The sequence below is a fragment of the Poecilia reticulata genome, chromosome 14 (assembly GCF_904066995.2).
Source record: "Poecilia reticulata chromosome 14, P_reticulata-male-v2, whole genome shotgun sequence".
Classification (NCBI taxonomy): domain Eukaryota; kingdom Metazoa; phylum Chordata; class Actinopteri; order Cyprinodontiformes; family Poeciliidae; genus Poecilia; species Poecilia reticulata.
In genome coordinates this window covers 11,921,995-11,949,381 of record NC_088843.1, presented here as the reverse complement: position 1 = coordinate 11,949,381, position 27,387 = coordinate 11,921,995, and the positions used below count along the sequence as shown (strand labels likewise).

Here is a 27,387-nt window from a genome sequence, read left to right as displayed (position 1 = left end):
AACGATGGTAGCGCGGCAGCTGCAGAGGTGTTTAAGGGTGTGTGTGCGCACGTGTGCCTGAGTGTGAGTGTGTCTCTGATTTAATTAGATGAATAATAATGAAGCCTAGATTAAATCCCCCAGATGTCTCAGCTGTAGTACCCCCACCTCAACCTCCATTGCTATGGCAACGGGATGACTTCCCCCAGCCAATTGGACTCAAACCAGAGCAGCTATTATGGGCTGCAGGAGACGGGGGAGCTGAAGGGAGGGTGGCAGCAAAGAAGGAGCCCACTGGCCAATGACCTTCTCTATCTCTTTCAGCATTGCTCCAGATGGCCACACTGCCACCCTTAGACATCTATTGCTGCCTTTATTCCTCTGATTCCATGTGCTCTTCCTGTCTCTCCCAGTGCCGCCGCTCATCCAGCCCTTCGACATCCCCTCTACCTCAGTGGGGAAGCTCATGTACATCGCCTGCGTGGTGTCGTCCGGGGACATGCCCATACGCATCACCTGGCACAAAGACGGCCAGCTCATAGTGCCAGGCTCTGCCTCTGGCGTCGCAATCGAGACCAAAGAGTTCATGAGTTCCCTGCAGATCTCCAAGGTGACACTGAAGCACAACGGGAACTACACCTGCATCGCCAGCAACGCCGCAGCCACCGTCAGCTGGGAGAGACAGCTGATCGTCACTGGTGAGGCGCTTGAGCGAGGCGTGGGTTGCCTCAAACACGCAAAGGAAGCTGACAGAATGGGGGGGAGGCGATTGTTTCACCTTCTCTTCCTTTTCTGTCTTGCTTCCAGTGCCGCCACGTTTTGTGGTTCAGCCCAACAACCAGGACTGCATTTACGGGAAAGCCGGCGTTCTGAACTGCTCGGTGGAGGGTTATCCACCTCCAAAAGTCATGTGGAAACACGCCAAAGGTAAAAACGAGCCATTGCCTCCTCCCACAAACGGAAACAACCGAAGGTTTTCGACACGCTTCTCCATGTGCTCTGTGATTTCACCTGCAGGTGTCGGAAACCCACAGCAGTACCACCCCGTCCCGCTCACCGGCCGCATCCAGATCATGTCGAACGGCTCCCTGCTTATCCGGCACGTCCTTGAGGATGACAGAGGGTACTACCTCTGTCAGGCCTCCAACGGCGTTGGCTCAGACATCAGTAAAAGCATGATCCTCACTGTCAAGAGTGAGTGCCAGTCAGATCTTCCATTGGCTCAAGTGCTTTTTTTTAACCACATCTCCTGGATTGTAACAGAGATCCGTCTTGTAAGATGCACTCGCGCCCCAGGCTATTTCGGCCTGCGCCGAACACGGCAAAAATCTTGTCTCTGTCCTGCGCACCCCTAACCGGGGGCGTCTCGGTTATTGATTTTTGTGTTTCAGCTGTCAGTTTGCGTACCACTCAATGTTTTGCGAGGAAAAGAGGCCGCTGAATTAGTGATAAAAACAAAACCACAGGATCCCCGTTCGATCAATAATCCACAAGTAAGCAAGAGAGGAGAAGGAAAGAGCAGGAACCTTGCAAGAGGCGAGGAGGAAATAGGGAAATAGGGTGTGATGTAAGGGAGCCGCTGAGGCTTGAAGCGTGAAATGACAACAGGGAACGTAGAGGCAGAATAGCGATATCCATACATCTGTATTATAGCCACAGTTTCTAACACCACAGCCCCATTCCCTCATCTCATTACTCCATATAAAACTATTCATTACTGTGACACGTGTCTGTGGATCTGCTCAGTTCCCGCCATGATCACCAGCCACCCCAACACCACCATGGCGAGGAAGGGCCAGACCAAGGAGCTGAACTGCACAGCACGGGGCGAGCAGCCCATTATTATACGCTGGGAGAGAGGAGACACGGTCATTGATGCAGAGAGAAATCCCCGGTACTCCATCACCATCAACAAGAAGGGAGATGAAGTCATCTCCACCCTGAAGGTAAGAACACAGATGCTGGGCTCCACTTTAAACCTGGAGGGCGGTTATCTGAAGCTGGATTTACAATACTCAAACACATAATTCAGTGTATTTTAATTATTTTAATTTGATGTCTAACTGTAGCTCGTATAATTTGTTTGGGAAGCTTTAGAGGATATAGGTGAGGATATATTTTGCCCTCTACTGTGTGTTGCAGTGTTTCGACAAGGTTAACAAAAGTGTTTTTTGTCAAAGGAAAACCAGGCTGTTTTAACAACATTACATATTGTTATGATGTTAGTTTGAGGTGTGTGTTAACCTTTTTTGTGCCGTTTTTTTTCCAGCTGAACCCGGCCGAGCGAGGAGATTCTGTCTTCTTCTCCTGCCATGCCATCAACTCCTACGGAGAGGGCCGAGGGCTCATCCAACTCACGGTGCAAGGTTTGTTTTTCATTGTTTTCATATCTCAATAACATTATCATTGCTGTATGTATGGAGACGATTCCTTATGCACATTCTGGAACTCAATGCCTATTTGTCCCCGCTTTTACAGAACCACCGGATCCTCCTGAGCTGGAAGTGAGGGAGGTGAAGGACAGAAGCATGAACCTGCGCTGGATCCAAAGGTTTGACGGCAACAGCATCATCACCAGCTACGATATTGAGTACAAGAATAAATCAGGTAAAACGCCTCAGATTTGTGCCTCCAAGTGTTTCTTTTATTTCTATTTTTTTCCTGTACAGATTTTTACAATACCAAAACTCTGCTCATGTTCGACAGATTCTTGGGATCACATGTACACAACCAGGAACATCTCCCCTACAAACAATCAAGCCAACATTGTGGAGCTGCATCCGGCGTGCGTTTACAGCATCCGCATGTACTCGTATAACAAAATCGGACGCAGCCTCCCCAGCAAAGAGCTCACTATCAGCACTGAGGAAGCGCGTACGTTCTTCCCACGTTTTCTGATGTTTTCTGCTTGTTTGTTTTGTTTGGCTCAGATTTGTCAGTCTGACAATAAATTCTGCTCAAACAGCACCCGATGGGCCCCCGATGGAGGTCGTCCTCCAGCCGATGACGTCTCAGAGCATTCGAGTCACATGGAGGGTAAAAATCATGATTTGTTTTTTAGTCTGTGAATAATTTTTAGACAAACTTTGCAGTTTCCAAGAACCGACTTTCCCCCCTGAAAACTGCAAAACTTCTGGAAAAAGAAATCTTAAAACTTATCGTTTTATTCATTTAGTCAGAGCGACATGTTTTAACTAAATGTGTTGAAGATAATTATAATATTTTGCAGAATTTTACATGTTTCCCTGTTTTCTGGGAATTTATTCCTTAAGAGACACTGAGCACAGGTACATATTGAGGCAGATTTGTTTTACTCCACCGATGTAATTACGGATTTAAACCTCAAACATACATGTTTTATTAAGTTAACAGTAAAGCCATTGCTCAGATTTTTTTGCTGTGATAAATACTCTCATTTAGTTTTTATGTGTTTTAATCGTATGCTTAAAAAACACATTTTTTTGATCTGCAAAAATAGCCTTACTCTGAAAATGTATGAAATTTTGAAGAGTCATTGTTGACACTGTTGACATCTAATGCCAGGGAAATTCTGGACTATCGCTGATGGAGACTGTGGTCATAATTTATTGGCAATTGATCATAATTTATTGGCCGTTTATCCACCTACCTTTCTAGAAATGGCCAAGTGTTTAATGCATTTCAGATCTGGGATAAAAAATAAATACATTTTTCTTTTTTGTTGTAAAACAGAGATCCTTCATGCTGGATCAGCAGACTTTTCCTGAAGTGTTTGAGGAAGTTGCTCTTTCTACCCAAACAACGTTTTTATGATTCAATGGATCATGTGTTTGAAGTGAATTCACACTTCATTGCTCGTAGATCTGAATGTATAATCTGGCAAATGCTTGATAAACGGTGCACAGTAGGCTGAAATGCTCGAAGAGTAGACTTAGGAAAAAGAAAACCAAACCCAAATTAAGCATAACTCAGAGTACGAATGTTCCCGTACTCTTTCTTCTCCAAAACAATCACCTTCTTTCCTCCGAAACATCCAGGCCCCCAAGAAGGAACTGCAGAACGGGGTTATCCGAGGCTATCAGATCGGCTACAGAGAGAACGGGCCTGGCAGCAACGGCCAGTACAGCATCGTGGAGATGAAAGCGACGGGGGACAGCGAGGTGTACACCTTGGACAACCTGAAGAAGTTCGCTCAGTACGGTGTGGTCGTCCAGGCTTTCAACAGAGCTGGAACTGGACCGTCCAGCACCGAGATCAACGCCACCACACTGGAAGACGGTACGACCGTTTGGTGGTAAAATGAGGACGGAGGGAGGAGGAGAGAATGAAATAAGCTTTCCTCTTTAAGCGTCTCATTTAAAATAGTTCTTCGCTTACTCCGACTGTCTGATTGAAAAGTAATGGCAGACACCCTGAGTGGCAGTTACTGTCTCTAAGTGTGAGGCCTGCAGCCATCAGCTAGATTGAAGATGTGTGAATGGTTTCTTACTTAAGATTTTATTCTCCATATCGCCACTCATCTGCGTTTCAGCATCTTGGGTTTAACCATTTCATGATTAACGTTGCTCTCTTAATGCCCTTTCTGCCTTCCATCAACCCCCAGTTCTTGTTCTCTCTAAAAGCTGCAAATTAGCAACCATTAAATTTAGGTCAATTTGAACATATTAGACTGATTTGTTTTAACAATGTCTGTGGTTGGAGATCTTCTCAGGGTTTCATCTGCCAGATCTTTGTGAGCACACAGTTTGAACTTCTGAAACAAACCCAGAATTTTATTTTATGTCAAGCTGAACTCTGTTTTTATTTTTTATTTTTTGCTTTTACAGTGCCGAGCGAGCCCCCACAGAACGTGAGAGCAATCTCGGTGACGTCGGACGAGGCGGTGATCACGTGGTCGGAGCCGCCGCGCATGACGCTGCACGGCGTTCTGAAAGGCTACCGGGTCGTGTTTTGGTCCCTCTTCCCCGACGGAGGTGGGTGCTGTGGGGGCCGGGCCCAGTGGCCGATGCAGAGTAATTATCACCTATCTCATTCTAAAATTCACCAAAAATTCATCCTCATAGTCGCGTGCCTCTGTGTCAGTGCTGTGAGCTTGTGTTTGTTTACCTTCCTCACGGAGCATCTTTTGTTTCGTTGCATGTGTTTCTATGCAGTGTCTTGCAAACGAGAACGGGTTTAGCTTTTTTCACATTTTCTTTAAGCCTCAATTTATTTTCTTGGGATTTTATATAATAGACCAAAACAGTGAGGGAAAAAACGCCACAGGACAGAGAGCGAAGCACACACACTCAAAGCAAAGGGCAGTTTAGAGAGGCCAGTTAACCTGACATGCATGTCGTTGAACACTGGGACAGCCCACAAATCCATAGGAATGAATGCCATCTAAACTCTGCACAATGAGCCATTCAAGTCTCATTGCTGCAAGGAAAAATGCTGAACAAGAAAGAAAACATGTGGATTTTCAATTGCTATTGGCAACGCAATCCTTATCAATACCATCGCTGACTCATGATCTTGTAATACCATGCAGCCCGAGTTCAAATGCTCTTGCAAGGCACTGCACATGTTTGTACAAAATAAATATATGCATAAATATGTATATTTATCTTTATTTATATAAATATTGATATATGTAGTATATATATATATATATATATATATATATATATATATATATATATATATATATATATATATATATATATTTTTTTTTTTTTTTTTTCCCCTGAAAATATGTTTTTGCAAGGAAGTTGAATGTTAATTGTTTATCACCATCCTAGCTTGCTTAGAGCAATTCTGCATTAATTACCGTCCTGATAAGAATTTCTGCTAAAAAATAAAATAAAAAAATAGCTGCAGGTGACGAACACGCACGTTTTTCCACTCTTTTTTTTGCCTCAGAATGGGGAGAGATGCAGAACATCACCACCACACGCGAACAGGTGGAGCTGCGAGGACTGGAGAAGTTCACCAACTACAGCGTTCAGGTTCTGGCCTACACGCAGGCCGGCGACGGAGTCCGCAGCAACGTCCTGTACATCCAAACGCGCGAGGACCGTGAGTGTGCAGTTTCTAATTTATTTGTCTAAACACTGTGCTTAAGTCAAGAGACGCGTTGAATAGGAGGCAGATAACAAAAAAGCGAGCTGTGTTGTATCTAGCCTATGACAAAAGCCCATTTGTGTTGGGAAGCTCCATTAGCGGTGCTAATGAGAATTAAGAGGCTTTGGGTCCACGGCTTCAGGCTGAGGGGAGGGCTGGCGGTGGGAACGAGGGGGGTGGAGAAGGAGCAGGAGGAGCATCCAGCATCCAGGAGTCAGCCATCAGCCCCGGCCTGCATCCGCTCCTGCCACAGGCGCAAGGATTAACTCTGCATGGATTAGAGAGAATTAATTTTGTGCTTACACCATTGGAGGCGGGATTACAGCCAGATCCATGTCTGTTTATAAAGAAGGAGGAGGAGCACAGTGGATTGAAGATGCAAAGATAGAAAACTGATCACTCGGTCATCTTGGCTGAGCAAAAAAAAAAAAAAGCATCAGAGATAAATAGAGATGAAGACTTTCTCTTTCTGAAGAGATGAAATAAAGAGTCCTTTGTAATGTGCATTTGTTTGGGCTGTGACACATCCTCCCCTGATTGACACACCAGCGCATACTGCATCCATAATGGGGCTGTTAATGCAGCACCGCTGCGCCTCTCATCTTCATCATCATTTTGGTTGTGCTAGCCGTGCGTAGCAGACAGTCCGCCCGTCTGTCTGGAGTCTGGGGCAGATTTTGGGCACCAGATGGGACTTATCTTTCCCCTCTCACTCTCTCTCTCTCTCTCTCTCTCTCTCTCTCTCTCTCTCTCTCTCTCTCTTTCTCTGTATCTGCCACTCCTACTTTGACATGGCGGTCCAGTTACGATAACGATCGCTGGCTGCTCTGTGATCAGTCCAGTTGGAGACACGGCTACCATTCTCCTCTGGACTTCATCCCCGCCTCCCTCCTCTGAGCGCTCCCCCGCTGCATCAACACTTTGAGTTAATGTTGTTTTCATGCTGACTGATGTCATGTGTGGGGTTGAGGAGTCAAAGGGGTATAAGTTGGGTGAATGGCCAGATCGGGGGGCCTCTTGGAGGATAAAAAGAAGAACTGGGGGATGGATTTATGGGGCTGGGTCTCCTTCTATAAACCCCAGATGAGGCCCACTGTCAGGCTTGAGTTATATTTATGGAGCATATTGAATAGGCTTGATTGGTAGCGCCATATACTGTACGATCAATGTGAAAAGCAGCTTCTTTTGTTCTCCTTTCTAAAGCATTTCAATGTCCGGATGCGTTTTTGTAAAGTGCGACTCCTTCCCTAAGCGCCTTCTTGAATCATTATCTTGTAATCAGCATTAAGCAGCGTCCAGTGTCAAGCTGAAGTGGCTAGCGGCGGATCAGACACTAACGTCTAATCTGTTTGTGAGCGCGAGAGTTAAGAGAACTCTGGGTGTCACAGAGTCAGAACTGCTGACCAGCGTCTGAAAGAACATATGTCACCGCCGTCCACCCAAACCGAGTCCTTCCAAGTCCTCCCAGAGCTGCTTAGTGTGGGATAAGACGACCAATCCGCAAACAAGCCTGCTCACTTTAACAGCCATCCCAGCGAGCGATCACACACAGGGCAGGCCTGGATAATAAGCAAAGCGTGCTGCTGTGTGGAGGCCCTCCAGGCCACAGGAGGACTTCAGAAGAGCCTATTTTAATTGTTAGTGATGTAATGCAAGTGTTGAGATTCAATCAGTGTTTCCACAGTGTCATATCTAGACAGTTCTTTCTTGCACTTTTCTTGTAACAGATTTTATTTTATAGATAGTGTATGATTAGAAGCAAAAAGACACTTTTGCTAATGTAATGTGTCCTCAGGTGTTTAAAAAAACAGTAAAAAGAAGAAACTATTTATAAATATCCAATTGCACAAAACTATTTTCAAGGTGGCATGTAAAGTTTTTCCCTGACAACAAGTTATATTCATTAGTAAATGATTGCAGCTACAGGCTTAGCAGCAACTTGATAACTTGATATGCACCACAAATCTGGAACAAACTTCAAGTCACTGCATAACAGCTGAAACACAGAGTTCCTTTAAATCTAGACTGAAACTCACCTGTTTAGAGTTGCTTTTGAAACCTAATCATGAAACATTAATCAATAATCTGATGTAGAAAATGTAATGTGTGTTCTATGACTTTGTACTTTTGTGTTTTTTATGATTTAAACCACTTTAAATGCCTTGTTGCTGAAAGGTGCAAAACAAATACAATTTGAGTGATATTCATTTTTACTAAGTTGATGTATTTATTCAGAGCACAACTCAAATAAACATATATGCGTTTTCTATTGGACAACAAATGAGAACAACGCTTGACCGAACCATGTCAGTAAAATTCTAATCATAAGTTACATTTGCTACCAGAACAAATGGTAGAAATGATTAGTAGAAGTTTTTACCCATCCTTGAATTTTAGATTTACAAACCAATGTGGCTGATTACAACCACGTTGTTTATTTTTATTATGTTTATTATTTTAGTAGTTAATATGTATTAACCTTGTAAAATCCTTTTCATAGTGCATATGTACATTTTGTGAGTTTGTAATTAAATGGACGCGATGTGACAACATTATTTGGAGAAATATACACTTTACTAATATGTCCTGGTAAAACAAAAAGTATGGAGCTAAAAAATGGTCAAAAATATAAATGCATACAAAGTTTTTTCATTTTACTTTTTTTTTTCCAGTGGCCCTAAGCCTTTTCCGTATTTCCACACATGCTTATATATACATATATATAGACTAGAGTACATGCATAATACTGTATCTTTTCCTGACTAGCACTGTGGACACTATGGCTGAACCAAATGAGTGAGTTAGAGAAATGACTGCATATGTGCTCTTTATTTACTTATTTATTTAGGTTTAGGTATCATGGTATCTTCACCAGTGAACTAAACACAGCTTAATGCACAAAGCAACGTTGATCAAGATCGTCAAATCATAAGTGACGTCTTTGATCCTCTGGTAGCCTCCAAGTCAAATGCTGCTTCTGGCCACATAAACCCTCAGGAACCTCTGAGCATGCATACTCATGCGCACATATGCATATGCATTCCTGCGTATGCTAATGCTGCTCTCTGTTTTTTTTTGTTGGTTTTTTTTTTGTGTGTGTGTGTTTTCTGCAGTTCCCGGTCCACCAGCCGGCATCAAGGCAGTTCCTTCCTCTCCAAGCAGCGTGGTCGTGTCCTGGTTACCGCCACTCAAACCAAATGGTGTGATCCGCAAGTACACCATTTACTGCTCCAGTCCAGGGTCTGGGCAGCCGGTGAGTCCTTCCTCTATGGGGGTCAATAAAAAAATGCTTCCGTTGCTTGTAAAAGCGAGTTGATAAAATCAGCCAAAGGAAATGATTCATTTGTCACCACTATAATTAATTGAACCTTTGGGTGTGTGTGCGTGCGTGTGTGTATCTTTGCGCATGTCTGTCTTTCACTGTGTTTGCACCATTGCTTTATTTCCTGCCCTCCCAGATGAACAGATGAGGTTGTCTTGGCAACGTGATGAGACGTAGATATGCAAATGAGGCTGAGAACAAGCTCACACATGCAGACTGCCGCATCAGAAACACACACACACACATACACACACACATCACATTTTAGCATTTTCTATTTATACACGTATTGTGGAGCGTTTTCAATTTTGGCTAGATTATGTGCACATAAACAGCAAAGCACGCAGCGAAGTCTGATATAAGGAATGGATCTCACTTTCTTATTATTCGCAAATATTCCTCCCTCCTTGTGCATGAGTGCCATGTAAATGAGCATGGGCAGGAAAGGGAGGGAAGGAAAGGCAGGAGGAGGGGGGAAGAGGAGGCTGAGAGGGAAAAAGAGGCACACTGATAGAGGTAGGGAGACACCACAGGGAAATAGGGGAAAAAAGAGAGGGATGGAGGGAGGACAGGCAGGGTGGAAGGGAGGAGTAGAGGAGGGTATCAGTCACATCGAGATGAGAGTGCTTTTGTCCGTCTTTTCATTATCTCCTTGTATCACTCCCTGGATCACCACAACACCACCGCATCGCTGGAGGAATGTTCGAACCCCCCTGCACACACACACACACCCGCGCACGCACACACACATATATCTCCCCCCTTTCTGTCCATCCATCCTCTCCTCTTCACCAAGTAACACAGTGAGGGACAGAGGAGAGAAAAGGAAAGGCAAGCGGTGAAGGAAATGAAGATTAACGCTGAGAGATAAACCAGTCAAAGAAATAAAAACAGAAAGAGATACGAGGTTGTTTTTTTTTTGGACAAGCTGTTACAGGTTTTTTTTTGTGTGTGTGAATATAAGTAAATGTTCACCTTTTTAAATGTTTCTTAGTGAGTCTAATGGTAGATTAAACAGTAATATTTTAGTGCTGAAGACTTGAACTGTTCTTTCAAATACTCTTGTGTGTCTATTTATAATCTATTTCTACCTTTTTAATGAAAACATGAGTGAATTTTGTACAAAAAAGAAAATCTATATTTCTAATTCTGTCAGAAAAATGATTTTGACCATATAACAAATAATGAAGAAGCGGTCTGATAATGTCTCTTATTGTTGTGTTTCTTATTTCTTCCAGCTTGTGTAGTAGACAGGAAAGTAAAAAAAACAGTTAAAACAAAGCTTTTACATTAATATCAGGGAGCAATTATATTCAAAAATACTATGTACTTTGAAAAAGTATTGAATTTGAGATTTTTTTTTTCATGAGGGTTATATTTCTCCCAACATATTCTATTACTAACAGAACTGTGCTATGCCGAGTGTTTCCTGACTCAACAATTAACAAAACGGATTAACAAAGACACGTGATTCACTCATTGCAGAATTATGACATAATGAAGCGATCAATCGAATTGCAATCCATCATCAAACAGCCCTGAACGGTTTTCTGTCTGCAGCATTCAGAGAATCCAAACATGCACAGAAATGGCTGCATCTCAGTCGGTAAACTCAGTACAGCGACATGTATTCTTCTGTTATGTCTTTTGTAGAGCACAGTTTTCTAGATGGCAGATCCTATCTAATATCTGGGCTGTAGTTCTAAATAAAGTTGACTGACTTTTGAATTCTCACCTTGTGATAAAGCAAACACCGACATGCCGATACCGATTTGTGGTTTTCTCTGAGGCCTAAACGATCGACTCTGACTTCTGATTTCACCAATTCTTTTTTTTTTTTTTTTCAGATAAAACATGCAAATTTGCTCTGTTTTAGTTTAATAGTTAAAGTAACAAACACTTACCATGAAGGAATACAAGCAGTGTATGACAAAGGATGTTTATTTATTAAAGCATAAACTCATAACGTGGATTTAAATATAAACAAGTTGAATCAAACTGCATGGTGTTTGCTGACAGTGGCAGAGATTTCTTAGCTTTTATACCTTTAAAAAACTAGAAAAAAATAATGTTTTCATTTTCCCATATGGTCTCGTAACACGCGTCAAACCAAACCTAAATTCTGACTTGCAGTTTGTCGGGTGTTTGTTTCACTGAGCCTGTCCTTTTGCGGCGCTGCGAGGGCCTGCTAACATGACATGGCGTGCTCTCGTTCCCAGGCGCCCAGCGAGTACGAGGCCAACCCTGAGATGCTCTTTTACCGTATCACGCACCTCAGCCGCGGCAAACAGTACCACATCTGGGCCGCAGCCGTGACGACCGCCGGCCGCGGCAACATCAGCTCAAAGGTCACGGTGGAGCCTGCTGGGAAAGGTGGGTCCTTCGGGCGAGTCCCGCGGCGGAGGAGACGTGTAAAGAGAGGCTGTGTAAAGGTTACGAGGGAGATCTCCTGCACACCAGTCACTTTCATCCCTCCGCCGTCTCCTCTCCCATCTACTTTTCCTGGCTATTGATTGACAGCTGCGGTATTGATTGAGTCGTGGGCACGTTGCAAGGAATGCTGTTGTTAATTATGTGGTGATGAACAGGGGCTATCTAGTAAAATGACCCCCGGGGAGAGAGAAAGTAGGCAGGGATCAATCGAAGGGAGGATCTATGGAGAAAAAATAGACTGAACCAAGTGGCCTGAGGAGTGGGGGCGGCACTGAAACCCTCCGCTGCATCGTTTTTTTATTCCTTCTGCTTCAAGTGAAGGCCTTTCCCTCCAGGCGGTTCAGACCGGGAAACGGCACACACAGACGGACTTTGCAGTCCAAGTCAAAGGCTGAAGTGCTTCTCGTCTGTCTCTCTACAGTCCCAGCGAAAATCCTCTCCTTCGGGGGCACAGTGACCACGCCCTGGATGAAGGAAGTCCGTCTGCCCTGCAGCTCGGTCGGCGAGCCCGCCCCCACCATTAAATGGACCAAAGACAGGTCAGACCCCTCAAACACAGCTCGCGTCTGAGTCATGACTCACTCGGATTGACGCAGATGCCGCTTCAGGAGGGAAACTAAAAATAATAACTCCGTTTGACCGTTCCCCTCCTTTCATCAGCGAGGACTCTGCCGTCCCAGTGACGGCCGACGGTCAGCGGCAGATCTTGTCCAACGGCACGCTGGTGCTGCGTTTGGTCAAAGCCGAGGATTCTGGGTACTACACCTGCACGGCGACAAACACCCTGGGCTTTGACACCATCATTGTGAATCTGGTGGTGCAAGGTGAGAAGAAGCGTTTTTCTTTGACTTGCTAGCTGAAGGTGGCTCCGTGGAGTCTGAACGCTGACTCTGTGTGTTTCTGTTTGCAGTTCCTCCTGACCAGCCTCGTCTGACCGTCTCCACCACCTCCACCTCCTCCATCACCCTGGCTTGGATTCCAGGGGACAATGGAGGAAGCTCCATCAGAGGTACTCCCCCTACTGGTCCGCTTGTTCATTCTTTACAGTTACTCTTAAAACAAACGCTCCTGAGATAATTTTTTTTTTCTGCCAGTTTCACACTCTTGAAGTGAGTTACATTTGAAAACCAGTGCTTTTAGTGAATCCTGTACTGACTGCATCGATTCCAAGCTCGCTGTCGCCTCCTGGTGTCCAAACATTGCAACTTCAGCTCGATCATTGGCTTCATTGAGAAAAACTGTGCTGTGCGCCTGCAGGATTTGTGCTGCAGTATTCTGTGGACAACACAGAGGAGTGGAGGGATGTGTTCATCAGCTCCAGCGAGCGCTCCTTCAGGCTGGACAATCTGCGCTGCGGAACGTGGTACAAAGTCAAGCTGGCAGCCAAGAACAGCGTCGGCTCGGGCCGCATCAGTGAGATCATCGAGGCCAAGACGCACGGGAGAGGTGAGAGGAGCAGTTTGACAAATTAAGTCTCAAGCAGCAAATTGATGATGAATAATTACAACTATCAAAAAAATATTTTTTTCAAAACACAAATGTGGGTTTACTGAAAAGTATCTTGTTTTCAAAGGTACTTTTAATCTGACAGACGACGAGACTTGCATGCTAATTTAGTGAACATGACTGTAAAGTTCTAATTTGGGATGTTAAAAAAATTTTTTAGGACAATTTGTCAGTACGAAAACTGTTGAGTCAATAATAACACTATTATTATTGACTAATACTAACATTTTTAAACAACTGCTAATTCCAAGATCACAATTTTTCCAAGATCTGAAAGTAGACGCCAACCATCTCCCTGAAATAAAAGAAAAATCATCAGAAACATTTTACAGTCTAAGTAAAGAGAGCATCTTTAGAGGAGTCAATTTGAGTCTACAAGCACTTATACATGCATGGTGGTGGAGTATAATCCTTCTGGGTGTTTTGTTTTGTTGCCATTTATGGTGTTTTGCTAAAAAGTGGACAAATCCTGAGGACGGAGGAATAACTCCAACTCTTTCGGCTTCTTCTTAAATCCACAGCAAAGCTGACACAACTGAGAAAAGTTAAGGTTCAGTAACGGCCTCTACCTTAATTTTGTTGAAAACATGTTGATTGTTCACGAAAGCCACGCAAAAACCAGCCTCTGTAAATTACTGCTAAGAGATGACAGATATGCAGAATTAAGCCAGAAGTGTTGATGGCTACAAAACTTGCAACTTGCTGAAAGACATTTATCCAGATATTCCTGGGTCTGTATGCATATATATAAGCCTGTTTTTATAGATTTGTGAAAATCTACAATAAATTATGATATAAAATTCATGCTAATGCTGAGTGGATGTGACCTTGCCACCAGCCTTTGTTCACAGCATATGCTTACCAAGCCTCAGCCTGTTTTTCATCTGCTGCTTTCTGGTGTCATCTTCTCCCTCCAGAGCCGGTGTTCAACAAGGACCAGCCGCTGCTCACCCACATCAACTCCACCCACGCGGGACTCAACCTGCAGGGCTGGACCAGTGGCGGCTGCCCCATCACTGACCTGATGCTGGACTTTAGGCCCAAAGGCACCTGGGCCTGGCAGAGCCTGAAGGCCAACTCCACCAATCAGCTGTTCCTCAGCGAGCTGCGCGAGGCCACATGGTACGAGCTCAAAATGAAGGCCTGCAACAGCGCCGGCTGCGGAAACCAGACCTCCCAGTTTGCTACCACCGACTATGACGGCAGTGAGTGGTTTTTCTTTTTTTTTTCTCCTTTGTTTTCCTTTTCTCCTTCCTGTTTCTGAATTTCATCTACCCTGGTGCTGTTTCTCCTATCTCTCCTCAGGTACGATCCCCCCCATTAAATCTGCCCGCGGGGAGGGGGACGACGTGAAAAAGCTGTTCTCCATCGGCTCTCCCGTCATCCTGGTCACTCTGGGCGTGGCTCTGCTCTTCATCATCCGTAAGAAACGCAAAGAGAAGAGGCTTAAACGGCTCAGGGGTAAGAGACAGAAGAGATAAATCCGTTGAATAGATTATCGTAGCACTGCGCTAAGATGCGTAGATTATAGTCAAGGCTAACAGTAAGCTAATTAAGTCACTCTCATTACAGATGCTAAGAGCCTAGCTGAGATGCTGATCAGGTGAGACTTATTTTTTATAACAACGCAGAGACGGCACAATGTATTGTTAAAATATTCTATAGTTATGAACAAAATGTGACGACCACAAAATCAACGGTAGACGTGCATGATGATTGTGGAGAACTGTGACGCACCTACATCACTTCCAGCGCAATCAATATCCTTCAGATTAGTAAATTAAATTGTTAGTATATGTTCTGTGGAGGCCTGAGAAAAGTTTCTGTTCTAAAACTTTGTGAACAAACGTAGTGAATATCAATATTAACTCTGCAGAAGAATGGAAGAACTATAATGAAGCAAAACGTTGAAAGAAAGCCATAGAAAAATATATATAACTTTAAAAAAAACTGTTTAAAAAGGAACTTATTGGGGGGCGCTGGTGAGCAAGATATGGCGTAGGACGTACTTTTCAGAGCTCCTGCAATATCCGTAAAAATTACATAAAAAACAGCATTAAACACATTAATATAAGTCAAAAAACTTGAGCGAAAACCTAAGGATTACAAATAGTCGGACAACCCGAACAAAATCATCCTGAATGGCCGAAAAATTGCAAAAGTATAGATACGGAAGCGATGCTAATGCTGTAAGGCCTGCTAGGACCACGAGGCAGCGGACAACAGGCGACGCGGACCCACCGATAACCACTGGGTCTGAAGGTCCAAACATGAGCAAAGAAATGAAAGCAGACATTTATCGTCACTGAGAGGAGAAATCGCTAAAGTGATAAGAGACGAGCTTAAAGGCGCACTGGCGGAAGAGTTTCAAGTTATAAGATCCGAACTGCAAGCGGTCCGCTCTGAAATTGCTAACAGCTCAAAGTCCATACAAGCTGAAGTGGATATTGTAAAGGCGGACGTCTTGGACTTAAAAGGTGGCCTATCAACGTGGTCAGACGAAGTCACTTCACTACAGTCTGCTGTCACAAGCTTACAGAAAGAAATGTCAACGCTCAAAGATAAATGTGAAGATCTGGAGGGAAGAATGAGAAGGTCCAATATCCGCATTGCGGGCATTGAAGAGCTCCCGGGATCCAGCTCCCCACAAGCTGTGGCTAAAATTATCAAAGAAGTTCTGCAATTGGATCGAGATATAAAGGTGGACCGTTCACACCGCACAGTTACCGGCAAAAGACCGAGGGACCGTGAGTCACCAAGAGTCATCATCGCTAAATTACATAATGACGGGGACGCGGCGGAGATCCTGAGAAGAGCCCGAGACGGAGCTCCGCTTTCCTACAACGGGCACCGCGTCGCCTTCTTCCCCGACTACACGGCCAGCGTAGCCAAAGCAAGAGCCGCTTTCACGGAGGTGCGGAAGGCGCTGCGGGGTATCAAGGAGGTCCGCTACGGCCTGCTCTACCCGGCCCGACTCCGAATCGCATATCATAATGTAGAAAAGGAGTTCCTGGACCCCAAAACAGCCATGGAATATGTCCGGAGCAACATTTCTCCGACAGAGACAGCCGAATAAAGGTACCGTGAGCCCGTAGAGACAATAATATTCGAAAATATGTTCATTGTTATGGCTAATTTTCATACAGCTCTCTTCATAAGTTTTATGAAGATACATCTATAGATCTTAACGAAACGAGCAAATTCGCTGTTTTATTTTTGATTCCTTTTCTAAGGTTGCAGGAGCTTGTGAACTATGTGTATAGCTTACGTAGCTGTATTGTTGTTTTTTTTCCATTGTGACTTTTGTGTATTTCCCACCTTGTACATATCTAAGCGCACCTGCTGCACACTCACATTCTACCTTGGCTGTGCACTTTAGCGGCTTACTTCTAGCTGCTGGGGACTATGTCCCAAGTACTTAAACATAGTATTTACCCGTTCTGTGTTTTTCTTGTTCTGGACCCTCTGTTCCCCGGGGACCCTGCGCAATTTTTTTCTGCAAGTTTATTTTCTGTCTGTTATCTTTTGGCATCATTACTTGTTTACACTCCTTTTTTAGAGTCTAGAAATGCCGGTTACAGTTGTCAAAATTTTGCTTTATCCTTCTCTGTGTGGTCCTGTGTACATTGTATACCTATATTCCTTAGACCCCACACAAATAAGACAGTGTTATGCATAAAGGGTGTGTGGTCATTTATGATATTTTCTGAGAGATCAAAACTTAGATCTTATAGAGATAATGGGTGACCCACTTAAAATTGTAACTTATAATGTAAATGGGCTCCACAATCCAATCAAAAGAAAGAAAATATTGAATCAATTAAAACAAATTAACTGTCACATAGCTTTTTTGCAAGAAACCCATCTGTCTGACACAGAGCACGAAAAATTAAAAAAATCTTGGGCAGATAAGGCTTTCTACTCATCCCACCCATCAGGGAAAACAAAGGGTGTTGTCATACTTGTGCATCGGGGGGTTAATTTCACGCAAACGCTGCTGCATAGAGATACAGAGGGAAGATATATATTAGTTAATGGTACAATTGATGGCATAGAAGTATCGCTTGTAAATGTGTATGCACCCAATACAGATGCACCTGAATTTATAAAATCACTTTTTAAGGTAATATTACAGCATAGTGCCGGGCTGCTATTACTGGGTGGGGACTTCAACTGTATTCTGTCACAAATACTGGACAGATTACCCACTCCTAAAAACCCACTCTCTAGAATGAGTAGGATGCTTAAATATCAGATTATAGAGACAGGAATTGTAGACGTATGGAGAAGCAGGTTTCCCAGAACTAAAGACTTCACTTTCTACTCAAGCAGACATGCATCCTACTCTAGGATTGACTATTTTTTTACCTCAAAGTCAGAGCTGCATAGAATAGTAGATATAGAAATATTACCTATTACTATCTCTGACCATGCACCTATCTTATTAAAATGGGACATAGGACACAGGCCAACATCTAAACAATGGAGGCTTAACACGTCTCTGCTTAACGACAATGTATTCATTGCATTTATTACAGAAGAGCTCAAGGCGTATTTAGAAACTAATATATCTGCAGAAACATCACCTCTGATAATATGGGACTGTGCCAAAGCATTCCTTCGGGGCCGCATAATTTCTTTCTCATCCGCAAGGAAAAAACAGAAGAATGCTAAACAAAAAGATCTAGAGGACAAAATCAAAGATCTGGAGTTTAAACATAAAAGACACGCTTCAGTTAAAATCATGAAAGAATTAAATGTAACCCGCAGACAACTAAATAGTCTTTTGTCAGATAAAGTAGAGGGCAATTTGAGGTTCACTAACCAAAAATATTTTGAATATGGTCAGAAGGCTAGTCGGCTACTGGCATTTAGACTGAGAAAACAACAGTCCTCCAATATGGTTCACAAAATAAAATCTCAAGATACTGTTGAGACAAAACCTGACAAAATAGCAGAGACTTTTGCAAAATTTTACAAATTATTATATACAAACACTGATACCTGTAATAATGACCAAGAGCTTACTGATTTTTTAAATAACATAAAATTGAACCAATTAACGGATGAGGCGACTTTGAAATTAGATCAACCGATTGAGGAATGGGAGATCAAGCAGACAATTAAATCGCTTAAGAACAACAAAAGTCCAGGCCCAGACGGCTTTGCTAATGACTTTTACAAAAGCTTTATAGACCTTCTGACTCCTTTGCTATTAAAAGCATATCATCATGCTTTAAAATCCAAAACTATGGCACCATCTTGGACAGAAGCCACAATAGTAGTAATCCACAAAGAGGGCAAGGATCCTACAGACTGCCAGTCCTATAGACCCATATCACTACTGAATACAGATCTACGCATACTTACAGCAATTCTAGCAAGACGACTTAACAAATTCATCACCCAAATCATTCACCCTGATCAGACAGGATTTATCGCAGGCAGGTACTATGCTGATAATTTAAGGCGTTTACTAAACCTAATAAGCATCCAAAAGAAAGAAAGATTGAATCAGCAATCATATCCTTAGATGCCCAAAAGGCATTTGACAGAGTGTCCTGGAAATATCTAATTCATACTCTGAAACATTTTGGATTTGGCCCACATTTTGTTGACTGGGTGCAAACACTTTACTCCTCTCCACAGGCAGCAGTTAAAGTTAACGGCTTTAGGTCTGATAGATTCCCACTAGAGCGGGGGTGCAGACAGGGGTGCTCACTCTCACCCCTACTGTTCGCCATTAGTATTGAACCGTTGGCTCAAATCATTAGAGATGATGCTTATATTAAAGGAATAGAAATTAACAAGGAAGTACACAAAATCTCATTATATGCCGATGATGTATTACTGTACTTGTCCGACCCTAAATCATCAATCCCCCACCTAAAAGAGCTAATTGCTCAATATGGATTCTACTCGGGCTACAAAATAAATATTGAAAAAACGGAAGCTATGGATGTTAACAGTACAATCTCAGATTCCATAAAATTACAGAGTGAATTTAAGTGGCCCAAGAATGGCATCAAATACCTGGGTATTCATATACCTCTATCTTTAGCTAATCTCTATGAGGCAAATTACAGCAAACTTCTACGAGCCATTAAAAATGACCTAGAGCGCTGGGATACACTCCCTATTTCTTTGATAGGCCGTGTTGAAAGTATCCGTATGAATGTCTTACCAAGACTACTCTATTTATTCCAGATGCTGCCTGTGACGATTCCCAAATCTACCTTTGACACCTTAGATAAAATGATAACTGGATTTATTTGGCAAAAAAAGCGTCCTAGAATCAGACTAAAAACCTTGCAGTTATCTAAACCCAAGGGGGCCTCAAACTACCGAACTTAAAATATTATTACTGGGCTGCGCAACTTAAACCCTTATTAGTATGGCTACAGAATAGTACAGATACTCGATGGTTGGAAATAGAGGAAAGCACGTGCACAGTACCATTAAAAACATTACCCTTCTTAGATGCTCCTGCAAAGGAAATGACAATCTGGACAAAAAACACCCTCAAAATTTGGAACAAAATACAATCAGCTTTTAAGCTATTAAAACAGATCTCACCTTTATCAAGTATAGGATTCATGAAGACATTTGCACCAAACAATTTAGATACTGGATTCAAAAACTGGTCTAATTATGGACTATCTTATATCCATCAATTAATCAAAGAGGGAAATTTCAAAACCTTTCAACAGATAAAAAATGAATTTGGTCTCCCTAGGACAGACTTCTATAGATACTTACAACTCAGAACCTTTGTGATGACACACAAAAATTGGACTAAACTTCACGAAGCTACACCTATAGAAAATTTTCTAATGGACATACAAAGGGGAAAGGAGAATAAAAAAGTAATTAGTAAAATATATGACCTGTTTTTATCTATGAATAGGCACGACTCCACAAACATAAAGCATAGATGGGAGTCTGAACTGCAGGTGTCAATAGCAGGGGACACATGGGAAGAAATTTGCACTGAAGCACAATTATCAACAAATTCCAATACATGGAGGGAATTCAAATGGAAAGTAATAGCCCGGTTTTTCAGAACGCCAGCTATAACTAGTAAAATGGGCCAAACACAAACTAGCTCATGTTGGAGAAATTGCGGAGCGCAGAACGCAAATCATACACACATCTTTTGGTCTTGCCCTAAACTAAGTGTATTCTGGGAGGAGATTTTTGAAGCCCTTAAGGTAATTTGCAGGAGAGACATTCCAAAAACCCCCCTTGTGGCAGTTTTGGGAGAAATACCCGATGGAATAGACAGAAAGGGTGATCGATATATCCTAAATATTTTGCTTACGGCAGCTTTGAAAAGCATAACCATCAGGTGGCTGAAGCCAGGGCCTCCTACATATGACACATGGATACAAAAAGTCTGGGACATTTATTTGATGGAAGAAATTACATATTCCCTAAGGCTCCAAAAAGCAGTTTTTAACATAAGGTGGAGCTCTGTCATACCATTATTAATTCAGTGACACATTAACAGGGCTGCCCTTTTGCATTCACTGTGTACTTTTGGGTCAGTTTAAAATATTGTGATTTGGAATGTGTGGACTATCTTACCTCAGAGGGGATTTATTTGTGTGTTTTGTATTTATTTAATTTTGCTGTTAGCTGTTTTTTTATTTCACTCTGTTGTTATTTTCAGTATTACATTTGTTAGAACATGTGTTGTCTCGTCTTTTGTCAAGTTGCAATGCTGAAGATGTATGTCAGTAAGAGACAGAAGAATGTAACTGTTGGAATGTGTTTTTGGTAAAAATAAATAAAAATAAAGTTTATAAAAAAAAAAAAAAAAAAAGGAACTTATTGGGAAATATGTTGCATAGAATGGGAGTCTCGAAGACCAAAAATGCTCTTGATATTAAAAATGTGTAAATAATTGTACATTTAGGGATGAAAATGTGAGATTTAAGTGAGTATGAGAGGGACAGGAAGTCACAAAATCTTGTATATCCTTCCTGCTACTTTTCCAAAATTGTATGTCAATGGGCATGATAATTTGTTTACATTTACATTTTTTTCTTGTTTTTAAAGAAAAAACGAGACATAATTTATTTATGTCTGTTTGAAATAAATAATAAAAAATAAAAAGATGCTCTTTTCAGACGAGCCTGAAGCTGCCATTTTTTGGCTACCAGTAAAATGCTAATTGTGGAATAAAACTTCATCTGTAATGGTGAAACCTTGATCAGAGCTAATAGAAAGTAGAAGGAAGGATTGCAGGTCAATCCAGAACACTGACTCCTACAACACAGAACTAAACCGAAACAGTTGGGATCAAAGCATATTCAGACCTAAATCTAATTTAGAATATGTTGCAAGATTTAAAAATGTATGTTTTATATCTACTCTGTATGCAACATTTGACACCATCGTGTGTTCGTGTGTCCAGCAAGAACAATCGCAGTATAGACACGCCGGTGAAGGGCCCTCCGCAAGGACCGAGGCTCCACATCGACATCCCCCGAGTTCAGCTTCTCATCGAGGACAAGGAGGGAATCAAGCAGATAGGCAAGTCACTGGATAACAGGACGCTAAAATCATCTGTCCTGAGTGGTCAGTTTTACAGCAGGAGTGTCTAAAAACTGCATTTCCACGTGTCTGCGGCAGGAGAGGACAAGGCAGCGGTGCCGGTGACAGACACCGAGTTCAGCCAGTCGGTGAATCCGCAGAACTTCTGCACGGGCGTGTCTCTGCACCACCAGGCCCTGATCCAGAATTCAGGACCTCTGATTGACATGTCAGACATCCGGCCTGGCACAAGTGAGCTCGCCTCGTGTTTTGATGCTCAGACGTCTGGAAGTAGGCGTCTTGACGGCTGAATAGTTGACGCCGAGCTGAACTCTGATCTCTGTATTCGCTCAGACCCCGTGTCCAGGAAGAGCATAAAGTCCGCTCACAGCTCCAGGAACAGATACTCCAGCCAGTGGACGCTGAGTCGACCGAGTCAGTCCACAGCTTCGGCGCGGACTCTGACGTCCGACTGGCGGACGATGGGCTCCCACGGCATCACCGCCACGGAGAGCGACAGCTACAGCGCCAGCCTCTCTCAAGACACGGGTTTGTCAATCCAACCGCTACCGTTTGTTGGAAAAAGTAAAACGCTGACGTGCGGTATTTAAGTTTCTGAGCATGCCTCCTTTGTTCTTCCAGACAAAGGTCGTAACAGCATGGTGTCGACGGAGAGCGCCTCCTCCACCTACGAGGAGCTGGCCCGAGCATACGAGCACGCCAAGCTGGAGGAGCACCTGCAGCACGCCAAGTTCACCATCACGGAGTGCTTCATCTCCGACAGCTCGTCGGACCAGATGACCACCGGTACCAACGACCCCGCGGACAGCATGACCTCCCTCAGCACGCCGTCTGAGCCGGGCATCTGCCGCTTCACCGCCTCGCCGCCCAAACCGCAGGACTACGACCGCGGGAAGAACGTGGCGGTGCCAATTCCCCACCGGGCAAACAAAAGTAAGTGGGACAATTTGCGTAGCGGTTTTACGGTGCTTTGCAGAAGTTTTCATGCCCCTAGAACTTCTCCACATGTTGTGTCGTCACAGCAATATGAAATCTTTATTGGGATTTTATGAGCCAAGGACCAAGACAGTGTAGTGTCTAGCAGTTTAGTAGAAGAAAAAAAAAGATTTTACAAATGTTTTTAGAAACAAAGCTGAATAATTTGGTATGCGTTCGTATTGAGCCTATCTGAATTAACACTCTAGAAACACTTTAGCTGAAATTCCAGTTTAAATACCAGATTTGCAAATCTAGAGTTTGACATTTCTTCCTGTTCTTCCGTCACCTGATTCTAGGTCAGATTGGCTGAAGTGCTTTTGTGCAACTTTTCAGCTGTTGCCATTGTTTCTCTATTGGATCTAGATCTGCAGAAAATGGTCACAGGTTGATCCCTGAAATCAACAAGAACTCAGATTCCTTTTCAGTTAAAAAGAAAACTGCATTCCTGTCCTGATTATTGTTATTTTTTTCCCCTCCAACAGGCGAGTTCTGCAATCTACCCCTTTACATGAAGGCAGACCCATTCTTCCGCAAGCAAGGGGACTCTCTGCACGACCCGTGTCCAGCCGTGCCGCCGCGGGAAGCCTCGATCCGCAGCCTGACGCAGCGGGCATACCACACCCAGGGCCGTCACAAGACTCTAGACCCGGCTAAGCAGCAGGCCCTGACGCTGGGTCACTCCGGCCTGGGCAGCCTGGGCGCCAGCTCCAGCACCTCCACCTTGCCCCAGAGGACTCTCACCATGCCCAGCTCCAACAACGCAGCGACGGCCTCCACGTCCAGCACGAGCAGCAACCCCACCAACAGCAACAAGGTGGGCGGCTCCAGAGACTCGCTGCTCGAGAGCAGCTCCTCGGCGCTGGGGAGGCTGCAGAAGCAGAGCGTGGGGGCCTACTCCAAGTCCTACACGCTGGTGTAGTCCGGTCCACTGCACAGACTCGCACCGCTGCCCCCCCGCCTCCGTAGCCAGCACCACTCTGGCACTCATAAGTCTGGGCCACAACAGGCTCGCGGGCATCTTTCTGAAAGCCGAGCTCGTGGCGAGCCGCCCAGCTTCCTGTCTACTTTTTCCTTCAAGGGGACGGAGGCGTTGGAGGCGTCCCGCCCCGTCCAGACAGAGACCCAGCTAACCCTACTGTTCATGTTCAAATGGAACTAAATATACGAGAACTACTAACTCCAACTAACAGTTCCAGCCGGCTGGTGCTCAGCTCCACTAAGTTCCTGCAGGAGACACACAGCCAAATGCAGAATGTGATTTCCGTGGTCATTTTTGCAAATATTGACTGTAACCAAAGAGCTGAAGGCTCTGAGTTCATGAAAACTATAATAGCCAGTATGAAGCTGTGCGACCATCCTGTTTTTTCTCACACACACACACACACACACGCACACACACACACACACACGCACACACACTCAAACACAATGTCCTTCATAGTTTTTGATTTGACTTATTTTGTTTGGTTTTTTTGGTCAGTTTGCAGGACTTCAGCTAAGTCCCCTGTTTTCCCACGCTCTCTCTCACTCTCTTGGTGTCTCTCCCCAACAAGAATTGGCAGATTTCCCTTTTTTAATCGCGACTCCAAAAGGCAACGATTCAGATTCACCTCCACAAATCAGTATTCTCCACTCATCTCTCTGCGGCTGAACGGTGTCTCAACTCTTCAGTCCAGTCACTACAAACCCCGGTGAAGCAGCTGTAATTTCTCACCTTACAAATAGAGAATATTTGGTATTATTATAAAGAATTTTACATATATATTTCTATGTAGGTATATTACTGACGTCTAAGGGAAATGATGACAAAGTATAAACTGTATGCGCTACACCGACGTGATAGTTATACACAGCGGTTTAACGCTACCGGCAAATTTTAAGAAAGGAGACAATCGCTCAATCACTGAATTTAGAAGTAGAGAAAATTTAAGAAAAGTTGGACTTAAGAAAGAAAATGTTTAGTATATATGTGAGATATTCTGTATGTTAGTGCGTGCTGGCCAGCTAAGGAAGAGTGACCCTCTCTCTGTTGTGGAGACGGGCTTGGCAGAAAGCAGGGTGGGAAGATTACACCGTCCCTGGGCTGTGACGCCTTGGTTGTTTGTGTGGCTTTTTGGGGGCGGGGGGGGGGCAATCACAATACCAGGCCTTCAATGATGTCTTCTTATATAGCTTGTTACTAGCCCGAGTGCTTGGTTTAGGTTAATATGGTAAGATTCAAAAGTTACAGTGTCTTGTAAAAGCTGTTATGCCTCTTTTCCACATCACAGCCGCTAACTTCAATGTATTTTATTGGGATATTATGTGACAAAGCAGCATAAAGTGGAGTAAAATCGGTGGTGGGTGTGAAATAACGTGCGATTATCAATAGGTTTACATGAAACAAAAAAAAGTATTTCAAGAGGGATGCATTCTTTAGCAAGGCACTGTATGTTGTTATCTCAGTGGATCCCCAAAACACCTTTATGCAGCAGTTTGCTGCAAAGTGGTTGGAGACGACTTGGGTTGCTCTCCGGTTTTAAGGCCTGCGTTTGTGGCTATAAATCCTCCCGAGATGTAGTTATTTGCTTCTCAGCCAAATAAATAAGCTGAACTGAATGCCAGTCATAATGTGAATGAAGTATTAATAATATTAATGTCAAGAGATGTTATATGTCAGGGAATTCAGTTATGAGAATTATATGATGTTCACGGAATTGATATCTTTGTCGTCGTCTTGTCTGAAGAGCTGTAAATGTCCCACTCTTCTTCATCTCCACCTCATCCCTCCCCATGATCCTTTTCGCACTGTTGTACATGAACACAAGAACCTATGGGAAGGCCTTTTTGTCCCAGGATAGTATTTTGTGTTGACTATTTATTTACCCATTTGCTCTGTTTGTCTGTCTGCTTGCTTGTTTAGAGGAAAGGAGGGGTTTTTCGTTGGTCTGTTGATTTGATTTCACTTCTTCAGTTTTGTCAGAGGTTTAGGTTCCAGGGGTCCAACAGTACACGGCCTGTGTTACACACCAGTTCAGCCAAGTAAAATCAGGGACTTGTGGCTCTTTTGGTCATACAGACTACCATTGTATTGTGTATATACTGGACCGGAGCCGCGTTGTGAAACGGCATCGTTTTGGCTCTCGCCTTCGTTCCCCACTGAGATAAACTGAGGACCCGTCATCGCTACCTTTGTCAGTGTTGTTTTTAAATTGAGTCTTGTACATAAAACACAGTTTTGTATGAAGAGCTATTTTCTTCAGAATAAATCAGGGGACGCATCAAGGTGGAAAGTCCCGCTTTCAAAATTGAAATAACATAACAAATTGTTTTTGTTTTTTTCTTTTTTCTTAAGATGGACAAATACATTTTTCCCCTCTTATGTTTTTGATACTACTAATTTGAAGAATTTTTAGTCTTTTTTTAAAAAAAACAACAACGTATTTTGATGTTGTCATTTGTCCCATTTACTTTTTTTAATATCATTATTTTATATTCTGTTCGACCCTCGGAAAAGTCATTGCATGCTTGCTAAAAGGGAAAAATTGATGGAAAAATGTATGAAAAATGTAAAAAAAAAAAAAAAAAAAAAAAACCGTTGAAGATATCCCAAACATTTCTTTAAGTTGCTTGTTACAGCAATTGCTTGTGTTCAAAGGTACATTTTCTATGAAAAAGCAAAAACTAAAAAGATCATTCTAACACCTTGTGCAATAAAGCTATCTTTCATATGCCATGGCTTCTGTCATTTCCAACCGTTTTCTTTTTTTTTCCGATTAAAACTATTTGACCTAACGTTAGACAGAGCCCAATGTTTCATGTTAGCAAAGATGGACACCAGCCTCCAGAAAGAAAAGGACGGGTATGTATAGAATACATATAAAATACAAATAAATATTTGGACAATTGTAATTGAAACCACCGCCGGCACTCTTCTGGCAAATTTCAGACCATTCACTCAATTTAATTTGAATTGTTGCCATTTGTTTTGAAACTGGTTTCCTGGCAAAACGGTGCATCTAAATATCTTGTTTCAAATTTCAATCTTACAATCTGTGTGGCTTACACAATATATACAATAAAATCTAACTTATCCACTCAATTCTGTTTTTATTCAGTAAAGTCACTGTTACATTATTCATACCACAGAAAAATATGAATATAAATGCTTTGCAGACAACATATGGCACCTAATTTCACTGAGAGATGTGGCTGTCGGGAGGCATTGATCAGAATGCACCAAGTTCCTTCAGGTCTCTTTAAGTTGTCCTTTATTAAAAGTATCCATAAATAAGTACATCTGCTTATGTGGTTCTGAAACGGAGCAATAAACCGTCAGGTTTAAACTTCAACAGTATGACTATTAAGAAGGTAAATTAATTATTTAAGCACTCAAACTACAATCAAAACCATTTGGAAAAACTGTTGTTATTGCAATACAAAGGAACTGACGGATGTATAACAGCTGAGTCCACAGCACATCATAAATCAGAAAGTTCTGACCTTGTAAGCCAACATATTTCTAACAGACTGAAAAAGCAAAAAGCCAA

General features: G+C 42.9%; 1 protein-coding gene across 3 annotated transcripts in view; it reads left to right on the top strand.

Annotated features, from left to right (window-relative positions):
- LOC103475741 (cell adhesion molecule DSCAML1-like) overlaps window positions 1–26,571 on the top strand; it is a 70,887-nt gene extending 44,316 nt beyond the window's left edge. The window contains exons 9-33 of one of the 3 annotated variants that reach the window (XM_008427583.3): window positions 393–677; window positions 787–906; window positions 997–1,173; window positions 1,726–1,925; window positions 2,249–2,345; window positions 2,458–2,586; window positions 2,686–2,853; window positions 2,945–3,015; window positions 3,996–4,236; window positions 4,785–4,931; window positions 5,860–6,015; window positions 9,174–9,313; window positions 11,602–11,755; window positions 12,237–12,354; window positions 12,476–12,639; window positions 12,726–12,824; window positions 13,073–13,261; window positions 14,239–14,526; window positions 14,627–14,782; window positions 14,894–14,924; window positions 21,741–21,859; window positions 21,959–22,111; window positions 22,214–22,408; window positions 22,502–22,813; window positions 23,341–26,571. In XM_008427583.3, coding sequence (XP_008425805.1) covers window positions 393–677; window positions 787–906; window positions 997–1,173; window positions 1,726–1,925; window positions 2,249–2,345; window positions 2,458–2,586; window positions 2,686–2,853; window positions 2,945–3,015; window positions 3,996–4,236; window positions 4,785–4,931; window positions 5,860–6,015; window positions 9,174–9,313; window positions 11,602–11,755; window positions 12,237–12,354; window positions 12,476–12,639; window positions 12,726–12,824; window positions 13,073–13,261; window positions 14,239–14,526; window positions 14,627–14,782; window positions 14,894–14,924; window positions 21,741–21,859; window positions 21,959–22,111; window positions 22,214–22,408; window positions 22,502–22,813; window positions 23,341–23,777 — 4,346 coding nt within the window. In that variant the 3' untranslated portion in view covers window positions 23,778–26,571. Of the gene's footprint in view, window positions 1–392; window positions 678–786; window positions 1,174–1,725; window positions 1,926–2,248; window positions 2,346–2,457; window positions 2,587–2,685; window positions 2,854–2,944; window positions 3,016–3,995; window positions 4,237–4,784; window positions 4,971–5,859; window positions 6,016–9,173; window positions 9,314–11,601; window positions 11,756–12,236; window positions 12,355–12,475; window positions 12,640–12,725; window positions 12,825–13,072; window positions 13,262–14,238; window positions 14,527–14,626; window positions 14,783–14,893; window positions 14,925–21,740; window positions 21,860–21,958; window positions 22,112–22,213; window positions 22,409–22,501; window positions 22,814–23,340 lie in introns of all 3 variants that reach the window. The other 2 variants (XM_008427582.3, XM_081615694.1) reach the window with 2 other exon arrangements.
- The last annotated feature ends 816 nt before the right edge of the window (window positions 26,572–27,387 follow it).